The 27008-nt window shown below is 42.0% G+C and overlaps 1 protein-coding gene across 8 annotated transcripts in view; it reads left to right on the top strand.

The window, feature by feature from the left end:
- DMD (dystrophin) overlaps positions 1 to 27008 on the top strand; it is a 1890745-nt gene that overhangs the window by 1598731 nt on the left and 265006 nt on the right. For all 8 annotated transcript variants that reach the window (XM_066356826.1, XM_066356825.1, XM_066356822.1 and 5 more), the window contains one exon: positions 18521 to 18599. In XM_066356826.1, coding sequence (XP_066212923.1) covers positions 18521 to 18599 — 79 coding nt within the window. The remainder of the gene's footprint in view (positions 1 to 18520; positions 18600 to 27008) is intronic.

Raw genomic sequence — 27008 nt, 5'->3', positions numbered from 1 at the left:
CACATGCTGTAAATGTTTTGCAGGTCTTACTTTTTTGTCAGCAAAATATATTTCTGCCCAAGCCATAGTAGAACTCTTGCTAACCATCCGGATGAGTGGTGTGAGGGGATTTGCAGAGAATTCACTGCCACCGCCTTACCATTTTTCCATCCTCTGTCCAGTCTTTGTTTAACCGTTCTTAATTTACGGCTACGGATTATCAGCTCAAACCCCAACACAACAGTGGTTCCTCCGGATTTGTGCACATCTCTCCATAGCCTAGGCCGAAAGTCTGAGGTTTCCTGACTCCCGTCTTTCTGGTCACCCTGCATCTAACCCAGGGGTCCCCAAACTTTGTACACAGGGGGCCAGTTCACTGTCCCTCAGACCGTTGGAGGGCCAGACTATAAAAAAACTATGAACAAATCCCTATGCACACTGCACATATCTTATTTTAAAGTAAAAAAACAAAATGGGAATGAATACAATATTTAAAATAGAGAACAAGTAAATTTAAATCAACAAACTGACCAGTATTTCAGTGGGAACTATGCTCCTCTCACTGACCACCAATGAAAGAGGTGCCCCTTCCAGAAGTGCAGTGGGGGCCGGGTAAATGGCCTCAGGGGGCCGCATGGGGCCCGCGGGCCGTAGTTTGGGGACCCCTGATCTAACCCTTCCTGTCCTATCTTATCATCTCTGGGTTTTTGTTTCTGACTTCTTCTGGTAGTTTATCCTTTCTTCACTTTCTCCATGCTTCAGGTCACCCTACAACAGTGGTCCCCAACCCCCAGGCCGCGGACCAGTACCAGTCCATGGGCCATTTGGTACTGGTCTGCAGAGAAAGAATAAATAACTTACATTATTTCCATTTTATTTATATTTAATTCTGAGCAATGTTTTATTTTTTAAAAATGACCAGATTTCCTCTGTTACATCCATCTAGGACTCACTCTTGACGCTAGTCTCGGTCACGTGATACATTTATCTGTCCCACCCTAAAGGCCGGTCCGTGAAAATATTTTCTGACATTAAACCGGTCCGTGGCCCAAAAAAGGTTGGTGTTGCCCTACAACACCACTCTGACCATGACCTTTTCTTTTCTTTTTTTTCCTTCTTTCTTCTTTTCTTTTTCTTTCATTCATTCTTTCTTTCTTCCTTCTTCCTTTCTTTCTTTTTTCCTTTGTGAGAGAGAGGGAGACAGACAGGAAGGGAGAGAGATGAGAAGCTTCAACTCATAGTTGTGGCACCTTACTTGTTCATTGATTGCTTTATCATATGTGCCTTGACTGGGGGCTCCAGCTGAGCCAGTGACCCCTTGCTCAAACCAGTGACCTTGGGCTTCAAGCCAGTGATCATGGAGTCATGTCTATGATCCCATGCTCAAGTGGGTGACCCCACACTCAAGCCAGCGACCTCAGGGATTTGAACCTGGGTCCTCAGCATCCCAGGCCAATGCTTTATCTACTGCACCACTGCCTGGTCAGGCACAGCATTTCTTTATTTTAAAAAATTAATGTAGACTACAGAAATATTAGCAGTAATGCCACCTGGGCAGGGAGCAAAATGGCTAGAAGAAATGGTGAAAAGGAACTTGCTTTTTCAAGATTGTCTTTTGTTCTCTTGAATTTTGTTATTATGTGAATGCATTAAAAAGAATAATTAAAATGTTAACATTCAATTATTATTTTTAAAATATTGGAATGCTTTTTCATGGACAATGAAATGAAGTCTCTATTCTTAAACCTGACAGACAAGTCACAGCCCAGCCTGATCCTATTCAGCTGTCTCTCCTCTGTACACACTCCACATCCAGGCCTGCACCGGCACCAGAAACAATTGTTCATTCTGCTCCTGCCGCACGGAATGTTTCTTCTGCCGTTGCCATCAAAATCTTCCCTCGCTTTGAAGGCCCAGCTTAAAAGCTACCTCTTCCATTAGTTTGATTCAGACAGTCTATAACCCCAAGAGCAATTTATGCTTCTTTGAGCACTTTGAGCACAGTTCTCGGGAAAAGGAAAGGAGTGTGCACCCACTGAGTGCCAGCAGGTGGACGCTTCATTCGTGCACTTTACAGCATCCCGTTCTCTGTACATCAGTTTTCTCATTTGTAAAATGGTCACAATGGGAACACGTTTCTCGAAAGGTTGTTCATTCTTTCAAATATTTAGTTGGATGCCTTCTAGGAGACAGGCTCTGATCCAGATCCCGGGGGTGCAGTGGTGAATGAAATGGAGCCTGCTCTCACCAAGTTTACTTTGTATACCTATAAAGCTCTTAAAACAGCACTTGGAACATGGTTAATGCTCCATAAGAGTTAGCTATTATTACTGTTGTTGCTGTTGTTCTTTCTATTAACAGATAAGAAAACTATAGAATGCTAAAGGTCGCCCAGGCCAGGCAGCTCAGTTGGTTAGAGCATCATCCTGATACGCAAAGGTTGTGGGTTCGATCCCCAGTCAGGGCACATATAAGAATCAACCAATGAATGCATAGATAAGAACAGCAAGTCAATGTTTTCCTTTTTTTCTCTCTCTCTGTCCCTTCTTCTCTCTGTCTAAAAAAAAAAATCAGGTCAATTTTTTTTTAATGTTAAAGGTCAAATAGCCTGTAAGGGATTCCAACTCAGATCTTCCTGCCCCATAAAACTGGTGACCTTTCCACTACAGTCACTACGGTGACTCTAAAAACAGATTGTATGTCAGAATCTTCAGTAGGTCTTTAAAGAAAGTAAAATTCTCAAGCCCGGCCCCAAGTGGACTAAGTCAGACATTCTAGTGGTGAGCTGAGAATGTATATTCTTTAACACTTCCCAGGTGTTTGTGACGTGGTCTCAAATAAGAGAATGACTGCCCTACATTAAAATCTTTCCCGTGCTATTTTATTATGCCTATTTGTAAATATGTAATCCATAAATTATTAAAGATAGGCTCCTTGTTTTCTTATTTGTATTTTTCTCCTTCCTCTTGTAGCATATTACCTTATAAACACTCAATAAGTATTTGAATAATTAATTGCTTAATTATTTAATTAAAGTTGCTCTGAAAATGCAAATACTCACAGCTGTGGTACTAGAAGCCTGTTATTAGCTATCACCGATCTTCATAGGGATACTTATTAATCAGCTAAGAACCAGTACTCGAGGACCGGTTGAACATCTGGGAATAGAACTGAAAAGGCCTGCAAACCAGATGTTAGTCACATCACTGTACAGCCTAGGGCCCCTTGTCTCACCTTGCCCACACTTCATTGACAACTTCAGGTAAAATGCAGAATATTGATGACTAAAGATCAAGAGAGTTGATTCCAAGATGGCTACAGAATGGATGCACACTTCACTCACCTGCTCCTGGCCCCAGACCAGATTTACAGCTAAATTATAGTGCAACCAACCTGAATAATCAACGGGAGGGTAGCAGAACTGAGATATTATAACCAAGGGTGTGCAGAAGTCAGTGGAGACGGGTAAGAAAGGTGGAGACACGTTAGGGGCGGGCCCTTTGCCCAGGTGCAGTGGCTGCAGCCGCAAGACTCCCTCCCAGGGGAGCAGACTTTCAACTCCAAGCAGAGATCCCTGCCCCAGAGCGGCAGAGGCAGGAGCAGAAGCCCGCAAAGCAATTGTTGATGGAAACCAGAGGAGACTGCGTGAGCCTGGGTCACCCAGATGACACCTACACAGAGTGAGCCCTCCCATTGTTCCAGTACCAGCAGGGGGAGCGCACAACCCCTCCCCCTTATCCCCTGCACTGACTGGCGCGCCCACTCTGCCGTGTTCCGTCCTGCAGACTGCAACCCGCAGTGACTTTGAGCACGCTGTCTCTCAGGGGAGGCTTGTGAGGGAGATACGGACAGTGACTGTGCAGGGGGATTTGGAAAAGGCTCCCATCTCCCCCAAATTGAGTGCACAGTCAGTACCCTTCTCCTTCCAACCCCCACATGGAGGGACACTTGGATGAATTATCTTCATACAGGGAGACAGGAAAAAAAGACACCGAGCTGGGAATTTCTGTGGTTTTAAAAGGAGACTTGACACCCACTAGTGTTGTTGTGCAACTCAAGTGCACAACCTATGCCCTCCCCTGCTCTGACTTGTTGGGTCACTGTGTCCACAGGTGTGGCTGAATTTGCCAAATGCAGGGAGATAGGAGAATAGTGCCAAGTCAGGACTTCCTGTGGTTTTGAAAGGAGAGCCACTCGACTAGAGGCGACTGGGGAGACTTCGGGGTGTGCAGCTCTGGGGAGAGACAAGGTCGGGGGACGGCCAGCAGGGTTTCCGCTCTGAGTCATTCTCCAGTGCCGTGGTTGCCATCTTTCTTGGGTGGAGCCCTCCCCTCCCAACGGCATAAGCCTGGGGGAAACAATGGCCATACCCTCTGGGTTCGCTCTCTCCTCACAATGCAGAGATGACGCCCTGCTGAGGAGTAGCAGCCTGGGCCAGACGGTAGAGGTCTGGTCAGACTAGTGGGTGAGAGTGACTCAGTTATCAGGCATAAGGTGGAGCATATTCCCCTCACTTTCTCACAAAGATGACTGGCATTTCCCCCTCATGGGAGATTCAGCAGAACCAACCTCCTGGTTGCAAAGGGTTACACTGAGAGCAATGGCTCTGGAGTGAGGACTGCATCCACCACCTTCCCTGAAGCCTCACAGGCACCTCCTCCTCAATTTTTTTTTTTTTTTTTTTGTATTTTTCTGAAGCCGGAAACGGGGAGAGACAGTCAGACCGACTCCCGCATGCGCCCGACCGACCGGGATCCACCCGGCATGCCCACCAGGGGCAACGCTCTGCCCACCAGGGGGCGATGCTCTGCCCCTCCGGGGCGTCACCCTGCCGCGACCAGAGCCACTCTAGCGCCTGGGGCAGAGGCCAAGGAACCATCCCCAGCGCCCGGCCATCTTTGCTTCCAATGGAGCCTTGGCTGTGGGAGGGGAAGAGAGAGACAGAGAGGAAGGGGGGGGGGGTGGAGAAGCAAATGGGCGCTTCTCCTATGTGCCCTGGCCGGGAATCAAACCCTGGTCCCCTGCACGCCAGGCCGACGCTCTACCGCTGAGCCAACCGGCCAGGGCCTACCAGAGGCTCTTTTAGTGACTGAGCCTAATAGGCAGCCAGCAGGTGGAGACAGCTGGAGGCAGATCTCAGGATATCAGGGTTATTTTGCTGACCTGCCCCTAGACTTGTTGCTAGCAAAACCCAACCTCATTGTGCAGGTTGGTCCTTCCCATACACCCCTGAACACAGCAGAGGCAGCCACAAACCATGGATCACTTGTATCTCCACAAAGGTAGCAGAGGGCCAGTCACAGGCAGCATCTCACATTGGCCTGTATCAGACTCCCTCCCAAGAGGCCCCGGACTGTCACACCCAGAGGACACCTTCAGAAAACATCAGAGCATGATCCATTTAGCATCCCAAACAGCATATCCAAAGGGAGATCTCATCAGGCAGCAAACCAGCTGAGGCAAATTCTGCTTCCTATGGTCAGCACCTGCGCAGAAGCTCACACACTTTGGTTGAGGTAGAGCCTCACAGTCAGCCAGCCTGAGGCTCAAACTGACGCACAGCAAGCCAATAGCAGTCAAATGTCAATTACACCACATAAGGGACATTCTTAAAACATGCAGCTCAGGTGAGCAAGGAGATTGCACCACAGAACCCAACATAACACCTAATACATAAGGCCACCCCACGAAGACTGGGAATCATAGCAGATCTACCTAATACATAGAAACAAACACAAAGAGGAAGTCAAAATGGGGAGAAAAAGAAATAGGCCCCAAATGATAGAACAGGAGAAATCTCCAGAGACAGAGCTAACTGAAATGGAGACAAGCAATTTACGTATAATGGTTATACGTATGCTCAAGGAACAAAGTGAGAACTTCAACAAAGATACAGCAAGCATAAAAACGGACATAGAAACCATTAAAAAGAACCAGTCAGGAATGAAGAATACAAATATCTGACATCAAGAACACATGGAAGGAAAAAACAGTAGGTTGGATGAAGCCAAGGATCGAATCAGCAATTTGGAAGACAATGTAGAAAATAACACCCAATCAGATCAGCAAAAAGAAAAATGAATTAAAAAGAATGAAGAGAGTTTAAGGGACCTTTGGGACAACATGAAGTGCAACAATATCTGTATTATAGGGATACCAGAAGAAGAAGAGAAGGAGCAAGGGACTGAGAACCCATTTGAAGAAATAATGATCCCAAATTTCCCTAACCTGGTGAAGGAAAAAGACACTCAAGCCTAGGATGCAGAGTCCCAAACAAGATGGACCCAAAGAGGCCCACACCAAAACACATCATAATTAAAATGGCAAAGGCTAACAACTCAACTTATAAAACTCAACACCAAAACCCCCCCACAAAATCTAATTCAAAAATGGACAAAGAACCTAAATAGACTTCTAAAGAGGACATACAGATGGGCAATAGACAAGAAAAGATGCTAAATGTCACTAATCATCAGAGAAATGCAAATTAAAACCACAATGAGATATCACCTCACACCTGTCAGAATGGCTGTCAACAAATCAACAAACAACAAGTGTTGGCAAGGCTGTGGAGAAAAGGGAACCTTTGTGCATTGTTGGTAGGAATGCAGATTGGTGCAACCACTGTGGAAAGCAGTATGGAGTTATCTCAAAAACTTAAAAATGGAACTGCCTTTTGACCCAGTGATCCCACTTCTAGGAATATATCCTAAGAAGCCTGAAACACTAATTGCAGTCCATTGCAGTGTTACTTACAATAGCCAAGATATGGAAACAGCCCAAGAGTCGATCAGTGAATGAGTGGATAAAAAAAGCTGTGATACGTTTGTACAGTGGAATACTACACGGCTATAAAAAGGAAGGAAATTTACCTTTAGCAACAGCATGGATGGACTGGAGAGCATTATGCTAAGTGAAATAGCCAGTCAGAGAAAGACAAGCACCCTATTATTTCATTCACATGGGAATCTAATGAACAAAATGAACTCACAAGCAAAATAGAGACAGACTCTTAGATAGAGAGCAGGCTGACAGCTGTTGAAGGTGGGTAGGTGATGGAGGTAGAGGAGCAAAATTGAACAAAAGAAAAACACGGACAAGGACAATAGTGTGGTGATTGCAGGGAGGGAGGGAGGTGGCAGAGAGTATGGGGGGTAAATGATGATGGATGAAGACTGACTTGGTAAACACACAATACAGTGTACAGAGATGTGTTGTAGAATTGGGCACCTGAAACCTGTATAATTATATTACTGTATTTCTCCATGATAAGAAGCTCCCATGTATAAGATGCACCTTAATTTGGGGGCCCAAAATTTGAAAAAAAAATCTATTAAAAGTTATTGAACTCGGTTTTTTGTTTGTTTTACAGAGATAGAAAGAGACATCGAGAGAAGGATGATAGATAGGGACAGACAGACAGGAACAGAGAGAGATGAGAAGCATCAATCATCAGTTTTTTGTTGCGACACCTTAGTTGTTCACTGACTGTTTTCTCATATGTGCCTTAACCGTGGGCCTTCAGCAGACCGAGTAACCCCTTGCTCAAGCCAGCGACCTTGGTCCAAGCTGGTGAGCTTTGCTCAAAACAGATGAGCCCGTGGTCAAGCTGGCGACCTCAGGGTCTCAAACCTGGGTCCTCCGCATCCCAGTCCAACGCTCTATCCACTGCACCACTGCCTAGTCAGGCTGAACTCAAGTTTTATTCATCATAAAATTTATACAACTCCTCATTCAAGCAAAAAAGTGGGAAATGCAAGTAAAAATTCTATAACCACTGTATAAGACACAACCAGTTTTTAAACCCCAAATTTTTCAAAAAAGGGTACGTCTTATACATGGGGAAATATGGTAACTAGTGTCTCCCTAATAAATTCAATTAAAAAAAACAATAAGCGATTTCCCACTCCTTGTTTTTGTTTGTTGTAAGTTGACACATGTATCTGGTTTAGAAATTAGGAGAGGAATGTTTTTTAAACAAAAACAAAAAAAACAACCTTTTTTCGTGTCACACCTCAAACATATGTTAAGATTATAAAGCAAGATCCCCAAATGCGGTGGCTGATTATTCACTGTAGACATAGTAAGTGGAGAAGCCTCTTTTTTCTCCCTTTGCTAAGGCGCAAAGCCTGAGGCTGTGTGCATTTTTATTACACTTGACTGTCTCGGTTTCACTGGAGGATTAAAAAGGAAGTCAAGGTACATAGAGTACACATATCCTGGTGGATTTTAGGATTTCTTGCTTTAGTCAAAGGAAGAATCTCATAAAGTACTTCAGACTATTGCTCAAGAAAGTATACCTACCTCCACGATGACCTAGAAAGTCAATCTTTTGTTTCTCCTAGGAATGATCACATTGTATCTTAGATTTTTTTTCCCCTGTAGTTTTCTGTACAATGGTAAAGCCGCGTTTTAAAAATAGCTTTAGTTTAGATTTGAGGTGCAAATATCTATAATAGTTCAAGAAGGTCTTGTGACTATTCAGGGAGCTAACAAACCACGTTGGGGGTGGCATGGGGGGGAGTGGGGGAGGTGAAGCAGGGGAGGGGGGGGAGGGCTGGGTCTGAGAGTGTCAAGGAGCCTGAGAGAAGGGGAATTCCTGTCAGAGTTTTACCTCCAGTTCTGACAGATGGTCACCGAGAAACTATAGCCCTTCATTGCTCCTCCCCCTATCCTTTATAAAGAAACATAAAGTGTACTTATTTCTTTAACTTGCTCCTTATTTTCTGATCTGCAAATAAAGGGAGGAGGACGAAAAGTTGTGAGGTTTGGAAGTACAGTAGAGGAGGTCTTCAGTTTACCGATTTGTGAAGAACAGTCTGGTGACGGGTTTGGTAGCTCTGCGCAAGGGAGAGAAATGAAAGGCGCTTTTCAGTGGTTGGGAGGAGGAGAGCGGGGAACTGGAAATGGGCTCGTGGCATAAAGGGTTCTCTGACAGGTGGTCAAATTGACTGTGAAGGAGTCAGGTCAGGAAGTTTTGGAAATGCTGAGAGGATAGCGTGAGATTTAAGAAGCCTTGATTTCCTTGGTTAAGGATTGTTGCATGCATACTTTAGCGAAGTGCCCCTCCCTACCATCATTACATTACACAGGTAATTAGTAGAATGAACTGAAAATCTAGAAGTGTATTATTACCCAAAATATAAGGGTTTCACGACTGAGACCCCCAAAAAGATGTTTGCTCTCTGGTGCTTTGCCTTTTTTCATTTATCTTCAAGATTTCAACCTGCTTTGGTCATCTTCTAGTATGCATTTGCTCACTGCTATACAGGTTGCCTTTTTTTTCCCCCGTCAGATGATACCAGTTCTATTTTATCTCCTTCATAATTATTTCAAATTGCCACTTCTGGTCCTTGGGAATACTCCCGCATTCTAATACCTGGAGGCATAATTATGTAATTACCATGTGAGCATGATGCTACTTATGGCCCCAAATGCCTCTAGACAGAAATGCTCCAATGGCCTGGGCAATTTTTGAGAGCATGATATCTTCCAAATGTGTAATAAATAAAGCTCAGGAATAAATAGCTGAAGCTGAAATGTAAATGATTTAATGTAATGGTGTTGCGAGGTGAGAGCCACTTGACTTCGGTTCCTGCTGCAAATCATGAGATACATTAGGAAAGCTTTTAAAAGAGAACCTGTATTTTTAAGATAAAATCTGCATCAAGTTACATCATCCAGGCAGAGTAATTCAATTTTTCTCATATCTTGGAGACAAAAAAAGCAGAAGAAATGCTTTCCTGTGATCTCTTCCCTTCCCATCCCATTTTTCATAAGTCTGTAGATGTAACTGAAACGAAAGATTTTGACAAATGAAGCTGGATAGGAAGTTGATTGCTGCTTTTCTAAATTAAAATTAATGATACCCTTAAGGTACTTGAGTCTATGAAGTCTACTTAATGTTGATGTAACCTGACTCCATTATCACAGAATGAGGCAGTTGCATGAGCGTGAAAACCAATCAACAGACTTCCAAGGTGCATTTTAGAAATCAGTGAGGTGGAAGCCGAAGGCTTAACAATGGACAAAGGGTTTGCTGTTTGTCCCCCTTTGCTTTCCGGTTGATGGCGGAGTTTGTCAGAATTAGAGGAGTAAGTTCCTGGTGAAGTGTTGGGCCGGCTCTAGGCTGGGGCTCCTGCTCACCACGGGCCTCACCGGTCTTGCCAGCACGATTAGCTCTTCTGGTAGGTTGTTTGGAACATAATTGGGGCGGGCAGGTGAGAGATAAGGGTGATTGGAGGAGAGAAGAAAAGGGAAAAGCGGGAATAATAAAAGGAGTCAGATTAAGGAGGGAATCAGCCCAGAAATATAAACTAAGAGGGGAAACACAGCTCTGAGAGAGGAACAAAAATAGAGGTGGATTAATGATGGTCTCAGATGGCACACATTAGCATCTGTGCAATAAATCACACAAAATCAACGAATAATTATACTCCTACTCGGAGTGAGCCCTGTGTTAGCATTGGTTGCTTTCCTGTGATCTATCTTGGAGTCGAATGCAAAAGAAATGTTTAACTCGTAAGTGTCTCAATGTCAAGAAAACACATAAATAAACTCAAGGAAAAGAGAATTCAGCCAAGAAGCCCAGATTGTTTTGCCACAGAGCTGTACCTATCAAAAGTCCTCATCCCAAACCTATCTCAGACCATTATTTTTCAGTCACAACTCAAAAGAAATCAAAATTAGAAGAGCAATAGATTTTAACTAAAAAGGATTGCAATTAGTTGAAGGGATTTTAACTGAAGCTGTAATAAATCTCAGGACAGTTTCCAGAATAACGTTTGGGCAGCTATTTCTGCGTGTTATAAGGAAGGATTTGGAAGTAAGAACAAAGTGTGAAGGCCTCCCCCAACGTGACATATGTATAAAAAACCATACAAACTGCAACAGTTCAGGACAAAAACTCGTGTATAGACTGTAGGGAGTCATTTGTGGGCATGTGCATTGTTTATTCACTAGCATCATCACAGCGCAAGGAGAGCTGGTTTCTTTTTTATGGGCTCATTAGTGTAGGTGTGAAGTCTGGTTCTTGCATGCCTGTGGATGTTTATCAAGTGTCTAGACAGCCTGAGAGCCAGAACATCAAAATGTCCATGCCCAGTTATATCTTTTCCCATGACTGGAGTAGACGCCGTTTATATATGTAGCGCCCATAGAACACTTGGACACTGGGAAAACATCACATCGTCTAGCCATGGATTTCCACATCAAGAGGAAATCCTTGGCTCTCCTAAACCTTTAGTAACGATGGAAACTCAAAAGTAATTAACAGGTCAAAGCCTTTGAGAATTGAAAACCAAGTTAAGTAGCAAACATTTAGATGAATTTATTTCAGATCATTTCTAAGAACCACAGTGTCGTTGTCTGTCCTTTTTCTTCTTCTCTTTCTTTCTGACTCATTTAAAGCAATTTTAAAGAAAAAAATGAAATGAAGATAGTCTTCAACATGCACAGAGGACTGGGCTTTGGAAAACTGTCACAGCTAAGGATGAAGTATGTTATCATTAACGTAGATGAATGACTTGGTGCTCGGTCATTAGCCCCAAGATGACGCTTTCAAGTCTATCATAATTCTACTTAGCATAGTGCCTAAAAGATAACAGGAACTCAAGATGTCTTTTCATTCATCTGCTTATCAAATATTTATTGAGCATCTCTTATGTGTTGGAGCATCTCTAACGTGTTGGGCACTGTGTGCTAAGCTGTGAATGAGACTGACGAGGTCCCTATCTTCATAGATGAAGAACTTGCATTCTAGTAATTTTTGTCTTCAATGAATGTGGAGACATTTCTTTTTTTTTTTTTTTTTTTTTTTAATTTTCTGAAGCTGGAAACGGGGAGAGACAGACAGACTCCCGCATGCGCCCAACCGGGATCCACCTGGCACGCCCACCAGGGGCGAAGCTCTGCCCACCAGGGGGCGATGCTGTGCCCCTCCGGGGCGTCGCTCTGCCACGACCAGAGCCACTCTAGCGCCTGGGGCAGAGGCCAAGGAGCCACCCCCAGCGTCCGGGCCATCTTTGCTCCAATGGAGCCTTGGCTGCGGGAGGGGAAGAGAGAGACAGAGAGGAAGGAGGGGGTGGGGGTGGAGAAGCAAATGGGCGCTTCTCCTGTGTGCCCTGGCTGGGAATCGAACCCGGGTCCCCCGCACGCCAGGCTGACGCTCTATTGCTGAGCCAACCGGCCAGGGCCGTGGAGACATTTCTTAATGGCATGAAAGAAGGGAGGTCTTTACAAACAGTAGACTGCCTGTGGAACTCATCTGGAATGAGAAAACAAAGGAGAGTAATCATTGGTCCTCATAACTTTTGCAGGGAGAGAAAACCTTTCTTTTCTTCCCTTCTAGGTTCTATGACTAGTTTAATAATGAAATTGACATGAAACAGATTAGCAAGAGAAAAAAACTAATTTCGTATGTAAAGGAGCTCATAATATGAGACTCGAAGAAGCAACCAAAGCTGGAGCTTTTATGCTTTTCAGACAAAGAAACAATGACTTTATGAAGACTTAACAAGACAAGGGAGTTATTTAGGCCTGGGGTAGTGAATCAGTGAGGCAGTGCCGGGGTCTGTTAGCCTTGTGGGCCCCGAATTTCCTGCCGCCGGGGACTGGGATGCCTTCCGCCCTCCTGATACCGGGATGGTACCTTCCATGTGGAGATTGATTTCATGCTTTCAGGGCACAAAGAAAGGCCAGAGTGTCCTTGCACTGGCTGTTTCTTAAGTAACTTAAATTCAAAAGAATCAATACTGTATGCCAGAGTGACATATTTTGGGGTGACATACTCTGCTCCCTTTCACTTTCAAATATGATTGCTTAAAAATTAGAATAAAGCGGATATGGAGGAGATTGGGCTTTTGGTTTGTCTTACAAATTATTGCTTCTTAGTCTTTTTTTAATCCAGTGTTGTAGGCACAAGAATAGAAAGGGTTTTCTTCTTTTCTGTTTTTAACTTTGATCAGCAAAAGGAAGAGAAGAGAAGGGGGAAGGGAAAAAAAAGGGGAGAGAAGGGGAAGGGAGGAGAGGGGAAGGAATAAATGAAGTAAAATCTTTCCAAACCTTGTATTAGAGAGGAGAGAAAGAGAAGAGAGAGAGACAGAGACAGAGAGACAGAGAGAGAAGTGGGCGGGGCGGGAAGCATCAATTCGTAGTAGCTGCTTTTTGTGTGTGCCTTGACCAGGCAAGCCCAGGGTTTTGAACCTGCAATTTCATCATTCCAGGTTGACACTTTATCCACTAATTCACCACAGGTCAGGCATGTTGTGAATCTTCAAAAAAAGTTCTCTAATTCAAAATATAGTAGTTATGGTGAAGATCTATGAATAAATGGTACATTAATTCATTTAACTAATATTAGTTGAGCACCTGCTATATGCCAGGTATTTTGCTAGTCACCGGGGATATAGAAGGAAAGAAAGATGTGTTCCTGTCCTCATGAAACGTGTAAAAAAAGATTTAATTTTTCTCTGTCATGTTTTTACTGAAGAATTGCTGCAAACTAGATTATGATTACTCATGGAGCAGATGGCAATTTTCTCCCCATCTGGGATAGTTCTAAAGAATAGACCCTTGTGTATCAACAGATAAAATTTCTTTCAGTTCTAAGCTTTCATGATCTATGATCTAATGGTAGAAACAAGATGTGTGCTTCCAAAAAGATGTTATACTTGTATTCCTTTTTATAAAAGGAAACAGAGGTATTACCTGTTAATTCACTGGATTCTTTCTGTTTCTTTAAATGATTCACCAAAAGTCCTTTGATCCTTCTCCTCTCACCTTCTAATGCTCAGTCCTACCTTCTTTTTGTCTCGCTTCCCTTTCACTTTAATCATGGAGACAAACTGCTCCTCTCTAACTGGCTATACCTGATATCTCCAGTTAAAGTTTCACTGTTAGTTCAAACTTATCATATTCCAAATGAATTTATAGACACATATTCCATTCTTCCTTCTTCTAATTTTCGTATTTCCATCAGCAATGTCCTCATTCTCCCAGATTTTCACATTGGAAATTCAGAAGTTCTACTTACCTCTTTAAAAATTAAGTTCTGCCCTGGCCGGATAGCTTAATTGGTTAGAACATCATCCCAAAGCACAGAGGTTGCTGGTTCGATCCCCAGTCAGGGCACATACAGGAGCAGATCGATGTTCCTGTCTCTCTCTCTCTCTGTCTGTCTCTTCCTTACTTTTCTCTCTAAAGTCAATAAAATAAACATTTAAAAAATTAATTTCCAACACCAAAAATTATTAGTGTTTTTCTTTCAAAACACCTCCTAATGTATACCATCTTTCCTCTTTCAGGCAACGGTCTTTTTTTTTTTTTTTTTTTTAAGTAACACAGTCTTAATTCTTTTTTTTTTTTTACTTTTTTATTTATTCATTTTAGAGAGGGGGGGAGAGAGAGAGAGAGAGAGAGAGAGAGAGAGAGAGAGAGAGAGAGAAGGGGGAGGAGCAGGAAGCATCAACTCCCATATGTGCCTTGACCAGGCAAGCCCAGGGTTTTGAACCAGCAACCTCAATGTTTCCAGGTTGATGCTTTATCCACTGCGCCACCACAGGTCAGGAAACACAGTCTTAATTCTAACATGTAACCTCAAGTCTAGTCAATTGCAAATCAGATTTATTTTCCTTGACTAATTGCTTATAGAATAAAGTGCTTTGATCCTTTTTATTATCAAAGTGTAGTTAACATACATTATTGTATTAGTTTCAGGTATACGACATATTCAGCATTTATGTAATGAAGTGATCACCATGATGAGTCCAGTAACCATCTGTCACTGTACAAAGTTATGATATTATTGACTATACTCCCTATGCTGTACATCCCATCCCTGTGGCTTACTTATTTTATAGCTGGCCGTTTGTACTTCTTATTCCCCTTTACTTTATTCACTCATCCCCCACCCCCTTTGCTTTAGCAACCATTAGTTTGTTTTTATGTATATTAGTTTATGTTAGGGTGTATTTTTAGATTCCACATATAAATGAAATCATATGGTATTTGTCCTTCTCAGTCTGACTTATTTCACTTAGCATACACCCTCTATGTCCACCCATGTTGTCACAAATAGAAAAAGATTTCATTCTTTTTTATGACTGAGTAATATTCCACTTTGTCCATTCATCTGTTGTTGAATACTTGGGATTTCTTTCTCAATACAAGAAAAGATTTCTGGACAGTGGCCATTCCTATATGGCCTCCTCATTCCCTCTTCTTTACCCCCAAACTTTCACATTCATCTCTTTTTTTTTTTTAATAATTTTATTTTTTAATGGGGCGAAATCAATAAATCAGGATACATATATTCAAAGATAACAAGTCCAGGTTATCTTGTCGTTCAATTATGTTGCATACCCATCACCCAACGTCAGATTGTCCTCTGTCACCTTCTATCTAGTTTTCTTTGTGCCCCTCCCCCTCCCCCTTTCCCTCTCCCTTTCCCCCCTCCCCCCGAAACCACCACACTCTTATCAATGTCTCTTAGTTTCACTTTTATGTCCCACCTACGTATGGAATAATGCAGTTCCTGTTTTTTTCTGATTTACTTATTTCACTTCGTGTAATGTTATCAAGATCCCACCACTTTGCTGTAAATGATCCGATGTCATCATTTCTTATGGCTGAGTAGTATTCCATAGTGTATATCACATTCATCTCTTGATTAATCTGTTTATAAAGTGATGAAATGATTCATTCTGCACTTAGAAATAATTACATATTCCAGATATTCATTTGCATGTGTTCTTCTACAATTCCTCACAATAATCTTACGATATCACACTCTTCATAACCAGAAACTGACCTTGTATGGGATCATAAAATATACTGATGACTAAAGTGTTATAGATATGACACTAGATTTAGCCTGCACTTAATATATTAATTGATTAAAAAGAAATTAATTAAAAGGCTAGATGCTTATGCAATATTTATAAAATATTTTTTAAACTTTAAAATAACAAGCAGTTAAGAGCAAGAGCCAGACTGAGTAAGTTTGAAATCTGGCTCTGCTGGTTTACTAAGCACTTAAGCTTAAGCTAGCCAAGTGTTTTTTTAAACCTCTCATACTTCAGTTTCTACATCAGTGAAGTAGGGAAATAATATTACTCCCTATTGAGAATTATTGTGAAGATGAAATTAATTAATTCATATTGTCATAATCAAAATGCTTAATAAATATTTGCCATTTTTTGTTATTATACGTGGTACCTTGCACATTGTGACCTAGTCCTCTTCATTTAGTAACCATAATAGCAGCAGTAACTGTTGCCAGTAACATTTACTGAGCAATCACATGTGACAGAAACTAGGCCAAACACTTCACTTGTATCATCTTGTTTAATTCCCAACAAATCTCTATGATGTAAGTCATATAGTTATATCGCATTTAACTGATAAGAAAAGTTGAGATTATTCACTCAGGGACATTCAGTGTGCACTCAGAGTCAGTGGACATTCTTATTTATTTATTTCCCTCTCTCTCTCTCTCTCTCTCTCTCTCTCTCTCTCTCTCACACACACACACACACACACACACACACACACACACACACACACACATTCATTGATTTGGTCAACTTGTCATTAAACATTTGCTACCACTTACTATGTGCAGTGTTTAGTGTATCCTACACAGGCGGGTGGGGAAAGAGGAGAGATAAGCAAGGAATGGTCCATGCTGTCAAGGAGTTGAAAAGCCATTGTGGAAAATACTCATGCCCACATCACTAAAATGAATGATCTGATAGAAGTACTTCAAGTATAAACTATGTGCTGTGAGAATGTTGAGGAAGCAATCACTCTAACTTGGGGACTGGAAAGTAAGCACAAAAGTGTATAAAAGCTTTGCCCTGGGACAGAAGAGGAATAAGAGCTTTCCAGAGGAGGAGCAGTACAAACAAGTCACACAGGTGTCATATTGGATGGAGTGTCACAGGACAGGCAGGTAGAGTTGGGCTGGGAGCGCAGGGTCATAAGGCTGGGAAGGTAGCTTTGAAATAAATGTTCCTCATGCTTTTCTGAGTAACCCTACTTTTTGGAACTCTACCTGGTTTTCCAAATATTTGGTTCAAGCAAAAATGCTCAAGGCTAGGGAAACAGTGAGGGGGGAAAAGGAGATTTTTCTGAATCTATGCTAGACGATTGATATTGGAAGGTCAGAGTTGGTTTGGACCAGACTACCTGAGCACTCTTCTGACAAGTATGAGATTTATTTTACCTCTGAGAATTATCCACAGTGCAAGAGCAAACCCACTTGGGCTCTGGTGGCTTTAAGCAAGTGGTGACCAACCCCTAGTTTAGCACAGGCTATTCAGAACCAAATCAAGATCAAGTTTCCTGGAGCTAGAATGTGGATGTGTGGGGCCACCACTAATAATGGAGTGACAAAATGCCAGATGACAAAGTCTACCATTTCATTCATAAAATTCTTCCTTCTTTTGTTCACCCAGAATAGAATTTGCTAAGCCATCAGTCCATTGGGTCAATATATTGTAGAAAAAGCTAATAAAACAAACAAACAAAAAAGGGTGCTTGACCAGGCAGTGGCGCAATGGATAGAGCACCGGACTGGGACATGGAGGACCCAGGTTCAAAACCCCGAGGTCACTGGCTTGAGTGCAGGCTCATCTGGTTTGAGCAAGGCTCACCAACTTGAGCCCAGGCTTGCTGGCTTGACTCCAAGGTCACTGACTTGAGCAAGGGTCACTCACTCTGCTGTAGCCCCCCGGCCAAGGCACATATGAGAAAGCAATCAATGAACAACTAAGGTACTGCAACGAAGAATTAATGCTTCTCATCTCTCTCCCTTCCTGTCTGCCTATGCCTAATTGCCTCTCTCTCTGTTTCTCTCTCTGTGTCACAACAAAGAAGAAAAAGAAAAAAATAGTAACTTTTATCCATGTCAACTAAAGATATACTTCCTAGTAATTTCTAAGTCTACTAAAAACTAAAATCTGAACATTTATGTTGTCTCACTATCTACCCTATGAATACCCTAAATTTAAGCTTTGCCTCTACTTCTTTGATACTTATGTATTGATCAAATATCTGGTTACTTATTATCAATGATTAATTATGACTCAATGATTCACTAATTATCAATCCCTATTATTTTTAAAAATTAGACAACAGACTTCATCAAAGACTAAGATAAAATATGTCATTTCTGAGGTCCTTCAGTCGCCTAGAATCGTAGCGAATGGCAACCTCCCTAACCTTTTCATGAGATTTAGAGTTTGTTTGTTGGTACTTATTAAAGCAGTAGCTCATTTGTGGCTGCCAATGCGGGCTTTCTTTTTTTAATCTCATTTTAACATTGTCGAGAGAGCGAATCTTTTTTGTTTGGTCTTGGTTTGGTAAAAATGGGTCTTGGAGGTCATGTACAGTACGTGGCTGTTAAAACCAGGGTTGTAAATTGTTGCTTTAGTGTTCCAGCGTTGGAGGCCCAAAAGATGTTACCAAAAAGGATATATTGTTTTCATTGTTGCTCATTCTGCATGCTGAGCAAACATAATTTCTGTGCTCTCCCTCCCAGGTGGCCGTTGAGGAGCGCATCAGACAGCTGCACGAAGCTCACAGGGACTTCGGCCCGGCGTCCCAGCACTTTCTTTCCAGTAAGTCATTGTCACCTTTCATTGCTTAACCTCTTCATTGCGTCTTGTTGGCTAAGAAATAAGAGCTGAATTACAATCATGTCTGCTAAATGCACTGGAGGCATAAATCATCCTGAAGGATAACTTCGTGGGTGAATTCCAAAGGTTAGGAAGAGAAAGACCAATCAGATCATTTGGTCCATTCTTCAGCTAATGCATAATTGTTTCCTGCAATGTATTCTCAAGTGCTAACTTGGGTAATATTTTTGAGTCTTTAGTTCTGCTTATAGCAGTTCACTTCGTACAGATGCTAATTATGTTATCACATAATTATGTGATAATTCAATATGTATTACTGTGAATCTATAATTCTTTATTTCTATATAACTTATTAAACACTCCCTGTGTCCAAGTGGGGACCTCAACCTGTTGTTTCCTTTCCCTAACTAATCTTATCACTTTTGTATTTTTCACCTCTATACATTCTTTATCTTTTCCAGTTTTACTATTTTATTAACTGCTTTTATAATTAATTATATTATTAAATATCCTTAATACTATCTTTTTAATCATTAATATTAAGAGGAATAGCCTTAGTTAACTGAAAATTTAATATTGGAACACCCTAGGCCTTGGCCGGTTGGCTCAGTGATTGAGCGTCGGCCTGGCATACAGGAGTCCCAGGTTTGATTCCCAGCCAGGGCACACAGGAGAAGCGCCCATCTGCTTCTCCACCCCTCCCCCTCTCCTTCCTCTCTGTCTCTCTCTTCCCCTCCCGCAGCCAAGGCTCCATTGGAGCAAAGATGGCTCAGGCGCTGGGGATGGCTCCATGGCTTCTGCCTCAGGTGCTAGAATGGCTCTGATTGCGGCAGAGCAATGCCCCAGATGGGCAGAGCATCGCCCCCTGGTGGGTGTGCCGGGTGGATCCTGGTCGGGCACATGCGGGAGTCTGTCTGACTGCCTCCCTGTTTCCAACTTCAGAAAAATACAAAAAAAAATATATATATATATTGGAACACCCTATTAATATAAAACTCCATCTTAGATTGTCAAGCTCCTGTTTTCTCCTGCCTGATGTTCAATTATACCACTGTATCTATCTTTCATTACAAAAGTAGAGCCTGACCTGTGGTGGCGCAGTGGATAAAGTGTCGACCTGGAAATGCTGAGGTCGCCAGTTCGAAACCCTGGGCTTGCCTGGTCAAGGCACATATGGGAGTTGATGCTTCCAGCTCCTCCCCCCTTCTCTCTCTCTCTCTGTCTCTCTCTCCTCTCCAAAAAAAAAAAAAAAAAGGAGATGTGTTGACTTTTTTGGAATTTAAAAAATCATACTGCTGCCACACGGAGTTGACGTATGGTAATATTTTGGTGTCTTTCCTTCCAGTCATGTGTGGGTATCTATGAGGGTTTAACCATCATTTTAGGGCAGTTACTTTGTTCCTGGCAGTGTTACAAATATGAACTGATTTAATCTTTATAGCAACCTATCAAGTAGATACCGTTATTACACTCATTTTTTTTATTTAGAAATTAAATCTAATGAGGTGGCATTGGTCCACAGGAACACATAGGTTTCAGGTATCCGTGTCCATAGTATGTGAACTGTTCACTGCTTTGTGCGCCCATCACCAAAGACAGAACCTTTTCCATCATTGAATATGTGACCCCCATCGCTCCGCTCCCTCCCAGCCCCGTCTCTGGTAACCACTTCACTTATTTTAAAGAGGAGGAAATTGAAGCACACCGTCATTCAGCTAGCAGATGACACAGCCAAAATTCACACCCAAGAAGTTGGCTGCAGTCTGTTTTTAACCACCACACTGAACTGTCTTTTTCTTGATTTACATGTTCTAGGAAGGAAGTAATTCTATATGATCTCCCTTCATTCGTTTGACTTCAAGATTCTTTTCCATTTTCCATAGATTAATAGAAAGATCCATGCTCACAAATATATTAAAGTATTTGACTAGATGCTTTCACGTGTCTCTCCAGTTTGACATTATCTTTAAGAATAATAATTCTGCCTGACCAGGCAAGGCAGTGGTGCAGTGGATAGAGTGTCGGACTGGGACGCAAAGGACCCAGGTTTGAAACCCCAAAGTCTCTGGCTTGAGTCTGGGCTCATCTGGCTTGAGCATGGGCTCACCAGCTTGAGCCCAAGGTCATTGGCTTGAGCCCAAGGTCGCTGGCTTGAGCAAGGGGTCTCTCGCTCTGCTGTAGCCCTCCCGGTCAGGGCACATATAAGAAAGCAATCGGTGAACAACTAAGGTGCCGCAACAAAGAACTGATGCTTCTCATCTCTCTTCCTTCCAGTCTGTCTGTCCCTATCTGTCCCTCTCTGTCTCTGTCATACAATAATAATAATTCCTAGATGTTGATGGTCCTGCCATATTTTCTGCCTGGGTATAACCTTATTATTTGCGTGCAGTTGTTATTCGAACAGTATCACCCATGCTTCAGAAGTGCCAAGACAAAAGAGGCAGGTTCAAGCAGTCTAGGCAGTTGAGTGGGATTGCAGCTTTTAGGAATGGCTCTTGAACAGTGATTTTCAACCTTTTTCATCTCATGACACACATTAACTACTTACTAAAACTCTGCAGCACAGTGCCCTGGCCAGATGGCTCGGTTGGTTTGAGCATCATCTTTATATGCAGAGGTTGTAGGTTCAATCCCCAGTAGAGGCACATACAGGAACAGATCAATGTTTCTGTCCCTCTCTCTTTCTCTGTTCCTCTCTCACTTAAATAAATAAATAAATAAATAAATAAATAAATAAATAAATAAATAAATATAGTTTTTAAATTCTGCAGCACACCAAAAAATATAATTTTTGCCAATCTGACACACACAAAAAAAATAGGTATAAATTTAGATTCATTTGGCCCTGTCCAGTTGGCTCAGTGGTAGAGCGTCAGCCTGGCGTGTGACTGTCACTGGTTTGATTCCCGTCAGAGGTCAGGGAAGACAGGAGAAGTGCCCATGTGCTTCTCCATCCCTCCCCCTTTAGCTTCTCTCTCTCTCTTTCTCTCTCTCTCTCTCTCCTCCACTCCTGCAGCCATGGCTTGATTTGAAGGAGTTGGCCCCAGGCCCTGAGGATGGCTCCATGGCCTCTGCCTTAGGCACTAGAACATGACTCAGGTTGCAATGGAGCAGGGCCCCAGATGTGCAGAGCATCGCCCCCTAGTGGACTTGCTGGGTGGACCCAGGTCAGGGATCTGTCTCTGCCTCCCATTCTCCCCTCCTCTCACTAAAAATTAAATAAATAAATAAATAAATAAATTGTATCCATTCATACCGAACAGCTATTGTTGTGTGGGCTGTTGACATTTTTTTATTTGACTGTCCAAAGGAAAAGAGATCAATGCCCCTGACTAAACAGGTATTGTGAGTTTTAAAAATTCTTGCAAAAAAAAAGAAAAAAAAATTTTTGCAGCACACCGGTTGAAAATCACTACTTTAGAACAATTAGAAAGCCTGTAGATTTTGTCTTCTTTTTCCTGCCGTGATGCCAGCCATTCTATTTGACTTCATTGAGATTAGATGCCATAACATACTTGTCAGGGGCTCAGAAACCATAAATAAAAATAGTACTATTATGAATATTAATTACTCCTCAGAAACCATGTATAGTCATTCATTCTTCATTTTCTCTGTGCACCTGAATTCCCATGTCTTCCCCATTAAAACCTATTCTCAGAAAATGATATGTTATACTCATTTAACCCAGGTGACCGGTAAAGTTTAATGTGTACTTCTCCGGGGTTATTTGCATTTTAATAGGATAAAAAGCTATAAACCTGAGGAATGGCTCTCTGGTGGTAGAATGTCAGCTGTAATCTCTGAGCTGTGAGGGAAGAACTTTGAAGGACCACGTGGAACATCCTCACACCTTTCAAAGCACACCACCCAGGTGCTGACTTCCAGAAAGGTCAGGCTTGAAGACACAGATATTCTATGACACCTAAATGTAGCCAACCCTACATGTCAACAATTTCTGGGATACTCATATGACATATCAATATAGACTTAGAAGTTTTGCTTGCAGATATTAAAAACAAGAGTACCAATTCACTTTAAGGGGTAGTTGAGAAACAGGACAGTGAGACTGAAGACTAGGTAAAGATGGTTTCTTTATGTTGCTCTTGTTAAAATTACAAAGGTAGTATATGCCCCTGAAAGAGATTTTGTGAAGCAGAGACTGCAGACAGGTAAAGAAAAATTACTATTAGAAAACTGGTTTATAAACTTTCTGTCTTTCTCTTAGTGTGTGTGCATGTATGTGTATTCAGATCCTGTTTATTTTTTTCTTTTAAACCAAACGAGGATAAATATGTATTATATAGTGCTCACAAAAATTAGGAGATATTTCAAAATGAATATGAATTGATAAAATATCCCTTAATTTTTGTGAGCAGATGGTTTTATGGGGTTTTTTTCTGCAGTGAGAAGCAGGGAGGCAGAGAGACAGACTCCCGCATGCACCCTACCGGGATCCACCCGGCATGCCCACTAGGGGGTGATGCTATGCCCATCTTGAGCATTGCTCCTTTGCAACCAGAGCTGTTCTAGTGCCTGAGGAGGAGGCCATGGAGGCATCCTCAGCACCAGGGCCAACTTTGCTCCAATGGAGCTTGGCTGCGGGAGGGGAAGAGAGAGATAGAGAGAAAGGAGAGGGAGAAGGGTAGAGAAGCAGATGGGCGCTTCTCCTGTGTGTCCTGGCCAGGATTTGAACCCGGGACTTCCACACACTGGGCCGACTCTCTACCACTCAGCCAACTGGCCAGGGTCTCAGAGTAATTTTTTTAATGGCTGAGTAATTTCCCCTTTGGTGACTGTGCCAGATTTATTAATGTAATTCAGAGTCATTCAATATTAAGGATATTTCAAAATTTTCACTATCATATCCCAAATTGTGACTAACATTCTTTGTCCACCTTTATATACTACTCACAAAAATTAGGGGATATTTTATCGCTTTATGTTCATTTTGAAATATCTCCTAATTTTTGTGAGCAGTATAAATGCCACACATTCTTCCTGCACGATAAATACCTCAAAAAGGAGCTGGTGTGTTAAAGGATGTTTGTGTTGGTAAGGCTTTTTATCTGTGTTGCCAAATGGCCTCTAGAAAGTTGCCCCAGAAACTGGGTGAGGCATCAAAACCATATTCAATGCAGTGCGTCTCGGAAGTCATTTATCTGTGGCTACATTGTGTTCTCTAAAGGAAAAACAGCCTCCCCTCAGAAAATTAAACTGAAGTTTGAAAAAATACCAGAGGAAGTAATAAAGGAGTTTGAGTTGATAGATGTCTAGTAATTTGCTTTCAGGTTCCCAGAAATAATAATAGGGGGATTTCTGAGGTTTAGAAATTACAAAGAAAAGAAAAATACAGATGAGTCACTAATTGTGCCCCCCCACAAACATTCTCACTGTCTTTCTCTCTTTTCATCCTATTCTCACTCTTTCTCTGTCTCTCTCTTACACACACACACACACACACACACACACACACACACACACACACACTCCCCTTTGATAATTACATTGCCATCTGTCTTTGTTAATTTTTTTTATCAGTACGGAGAGCAGCCTGTTACTAAAGGAAAGTATTCACTGTTTCTTCTTGTGGCCCAGTCTCTACTTGTTAAAGAAGTTGTTTCTTTTATCTTGGATCTGAGAGGAAATGAGAAAAGAAAATCACTGATAGGCGCTAGCTTGCCTTTAATTCCAGCTTTAATATTCTACCATTTCTAATTGACCTCTGCAACTTAAACCAAGAAAAAAAGGAGAAATTCTAACAGCATGATTTTTTAAATTATTATTTTAAAATGTTATTATATATTGTTTATTATACAGAGCAGTTGTATTACATACATATTATATCGTATATTTTAGAATATATAAAGAATTTAAGATCTTTTCTCTGGCCATTTTTTTTCAGTTTTCTGGGCTTTTGTTCAAAAGTTGACTTTTCTCATCAGGAAGGATAACTATAGATTTGGGTAAAGATAGAAACATTTCTATTAAAGTAAAAAGAATTTATAGCTGTCTTAATATTTTACAAGTTTCTACAATTCCCTAAAGGAGCATTTCCAAGCCAAGTTCCTGAGAGCATTAATGTTCAATATTGCATTAATAACTTTCCCTTGAAAAACATAGTTCTGGAGTCAATGGGATTAGAAAAACAGTGGGTTATAAAGGTAAGCAAGTGTCTTTTCTGTTGAGATTCTTGGAGCCTTTAATGTGCATTGACACTCTAAATGGAGACAGTAAGTAGCTCTTCTCCATATTTTATGTGACTACGCCTTTTCTAGGCACACCAATTAATTTCTCACTAACATGTCATAGAACATAGTATGGGAATTTTACCCTAAAGTGGTATTTGCCAAATGATTTAATGACTAAATGTTCTCTTGGAGGTAGTAAGGGCCCTGGCTGGTTGCTCAGTGGATAGAGTGTTGGCTTGGCATGCAGACATCCCAGGTTCGATCCCCAGTCATGGCGCACAAGAGAAACGACCATCTGCTTTTCTCCTCCTCCTCCTCCCCCTTCTCTCTCTCTCTTCCACTCTCACAGCCAGTGGCTTTATTGGTTCGAGGTTGGCCCTGGGCAGACTGAGGATAGCTCAAGTGATTCAAGTATCAGCCCCAGACTCTCTCTATCTCCCCTCCTCTCACTTAAAAAAAAAATGTTAGTAAGAAAATGATCTAATTAAAAAGCAAATGAATACTTTTAAGGCAAATGGGTCAACTCACTTTCCCTTGAGGTTTTCAGTCCCCCCTACCCCATGCTGTGGAATTGCCTAACTGGAGAGAAAGTTAGCATCTGTGTGAGTTGTTTTCAACCTGTTCATTCATGAATCCTGAAATTAGTTGTATGACTTGCAACCAGCCACTTTTAATGGAACGGAACAGAATGGACTAGAAATTACTAGAGTACATTGCACAAGCAAGGGCAAGCGTTGTTTTGACACTTTGGTTTCAGTTAGAGGTGTGTGTGTGTGTGTGTGTGTGTGTGTGTGTGTGTGTGTACACTATGTCATGATTTAAAATGGTTTCCTTCTTTGAGTTGCAGCCTAAGTTTGAGAAACACTGAACTACTTAGGTCCATCCTTATGTTACAGGTGACAAAATAGATGCAGAAAGATCAAATGACAAAACTCAGGTCACAGAGATGGTATATAGATCTGGGACTGTACCCCAGCGTCTGCGTTTCCAAGCCACACCTCACACTGCCCTACCCATGAAGAACAGACACCCACGCCAGTCACTACTGCGTCCACGTGGTATTGGCACATGTGCTTCTCTCCTCTGTTCCTCGTGGTCTGGGCATACTAAGTTCATAAGCAGAGCCTGAATTTTTCTCTCAAGGCCTCTGAGCCATGTGTTTTCTCACCAATGGTATGTCAGATATTGGTTAAGAGTACAGGTTCTGAGCTAGACTAATTGGATTCAAATACTGGCTCATGTACTTAATCTCTTTATCCTTCATCTACAAAATGGGATAATGGTAACATATGCCATCAATTTTAAGTCACACTCCCCCACCCATGTTTTAACAGCTCTGTAATCAAAATGCACCTTATGATCAAAGGAGTTTTGAATTCAACGAAATGCGGTAATATTATTTTAGAGGGTTATAGTGCAGATCAAATAATTAATACATGTAAAACCTTTAGAACAGTGCCTAACACGTAGTAAGTGCTATGCACGTATTTGTTATTGGAGTTAGCATTACTGTCATTATTACTATCGACTCGATAGCATAATTTAGTATTTTAGTCAAACTAGACATGAAAGTAAGTATACTGCTCACAAAAATTAGAGGATATTTCAAAATGAATATGAAGTGATAAAAAAAAGTGTTTGATTTTTTTTTTTTTTCTGAAGCTGGAAACGGGGAGAGACAGTCAGACAGACTCCCACATGCACCCGACCGGGATCCACCCGGCACGCCTACCAGGGGGCGACGCTCTGCCCACCAGGGGGCGATGCTCTGCCCCTCCGGGGCGTCGCTCTGTCGCGACCAGAGCCACTCTAGCACCTGGGGCAGAGGCCATGGAGCCATCCCCAGTGCCCGGGCCATCTTTGCTCCAATGGAGCCTCGGCTGCGGGAGGGGAAGAGAGAGACAGAGAGGAAGGAGGGGGGGAGGGGGGGAGAAGCAGATGGGCGCCTCTCCTGTGTGCCCTGGCCGGGAATCGAACCTGGGACTTCTGCACGCCAGGCCGACGCTCTACCACTGAGCCAACCGGCCAGGGCCTGTTTGATATTTTTTATTAAACAAGAACATCAGAAAAGCAAATGACAAGTCAAAGAAAGTTTGATTATGCAAATGAGATGCAAACTCAATTATCGTGATTGAGTAGCAAGTGACATATCACATGCTTCTTTTTTTATTGCTTCATATTCATTTTGAAATATTCCCTAATT

The sequence above is a fragment of the Saccopteryx leptura genome, chromosome X, assembly GCF_036850995.1.
Source record: "Saccopteryx leptura isolate mSacLep1 chromosome X, mSacLep1_pri_phased_curated, whole genome shotgun sequence".
Classification (NCBI taxonomy): Eukaryota; Metazoa; Chordata; class Mammalia; order Chiroptera; family Emballonuridae; genus Saccopteryx; species Saccopteryx leptura.
Note: the sequence above shows the minus strand (reverse complement) of the source record. Positions and strands in the feature narration are given on the sequence as shown.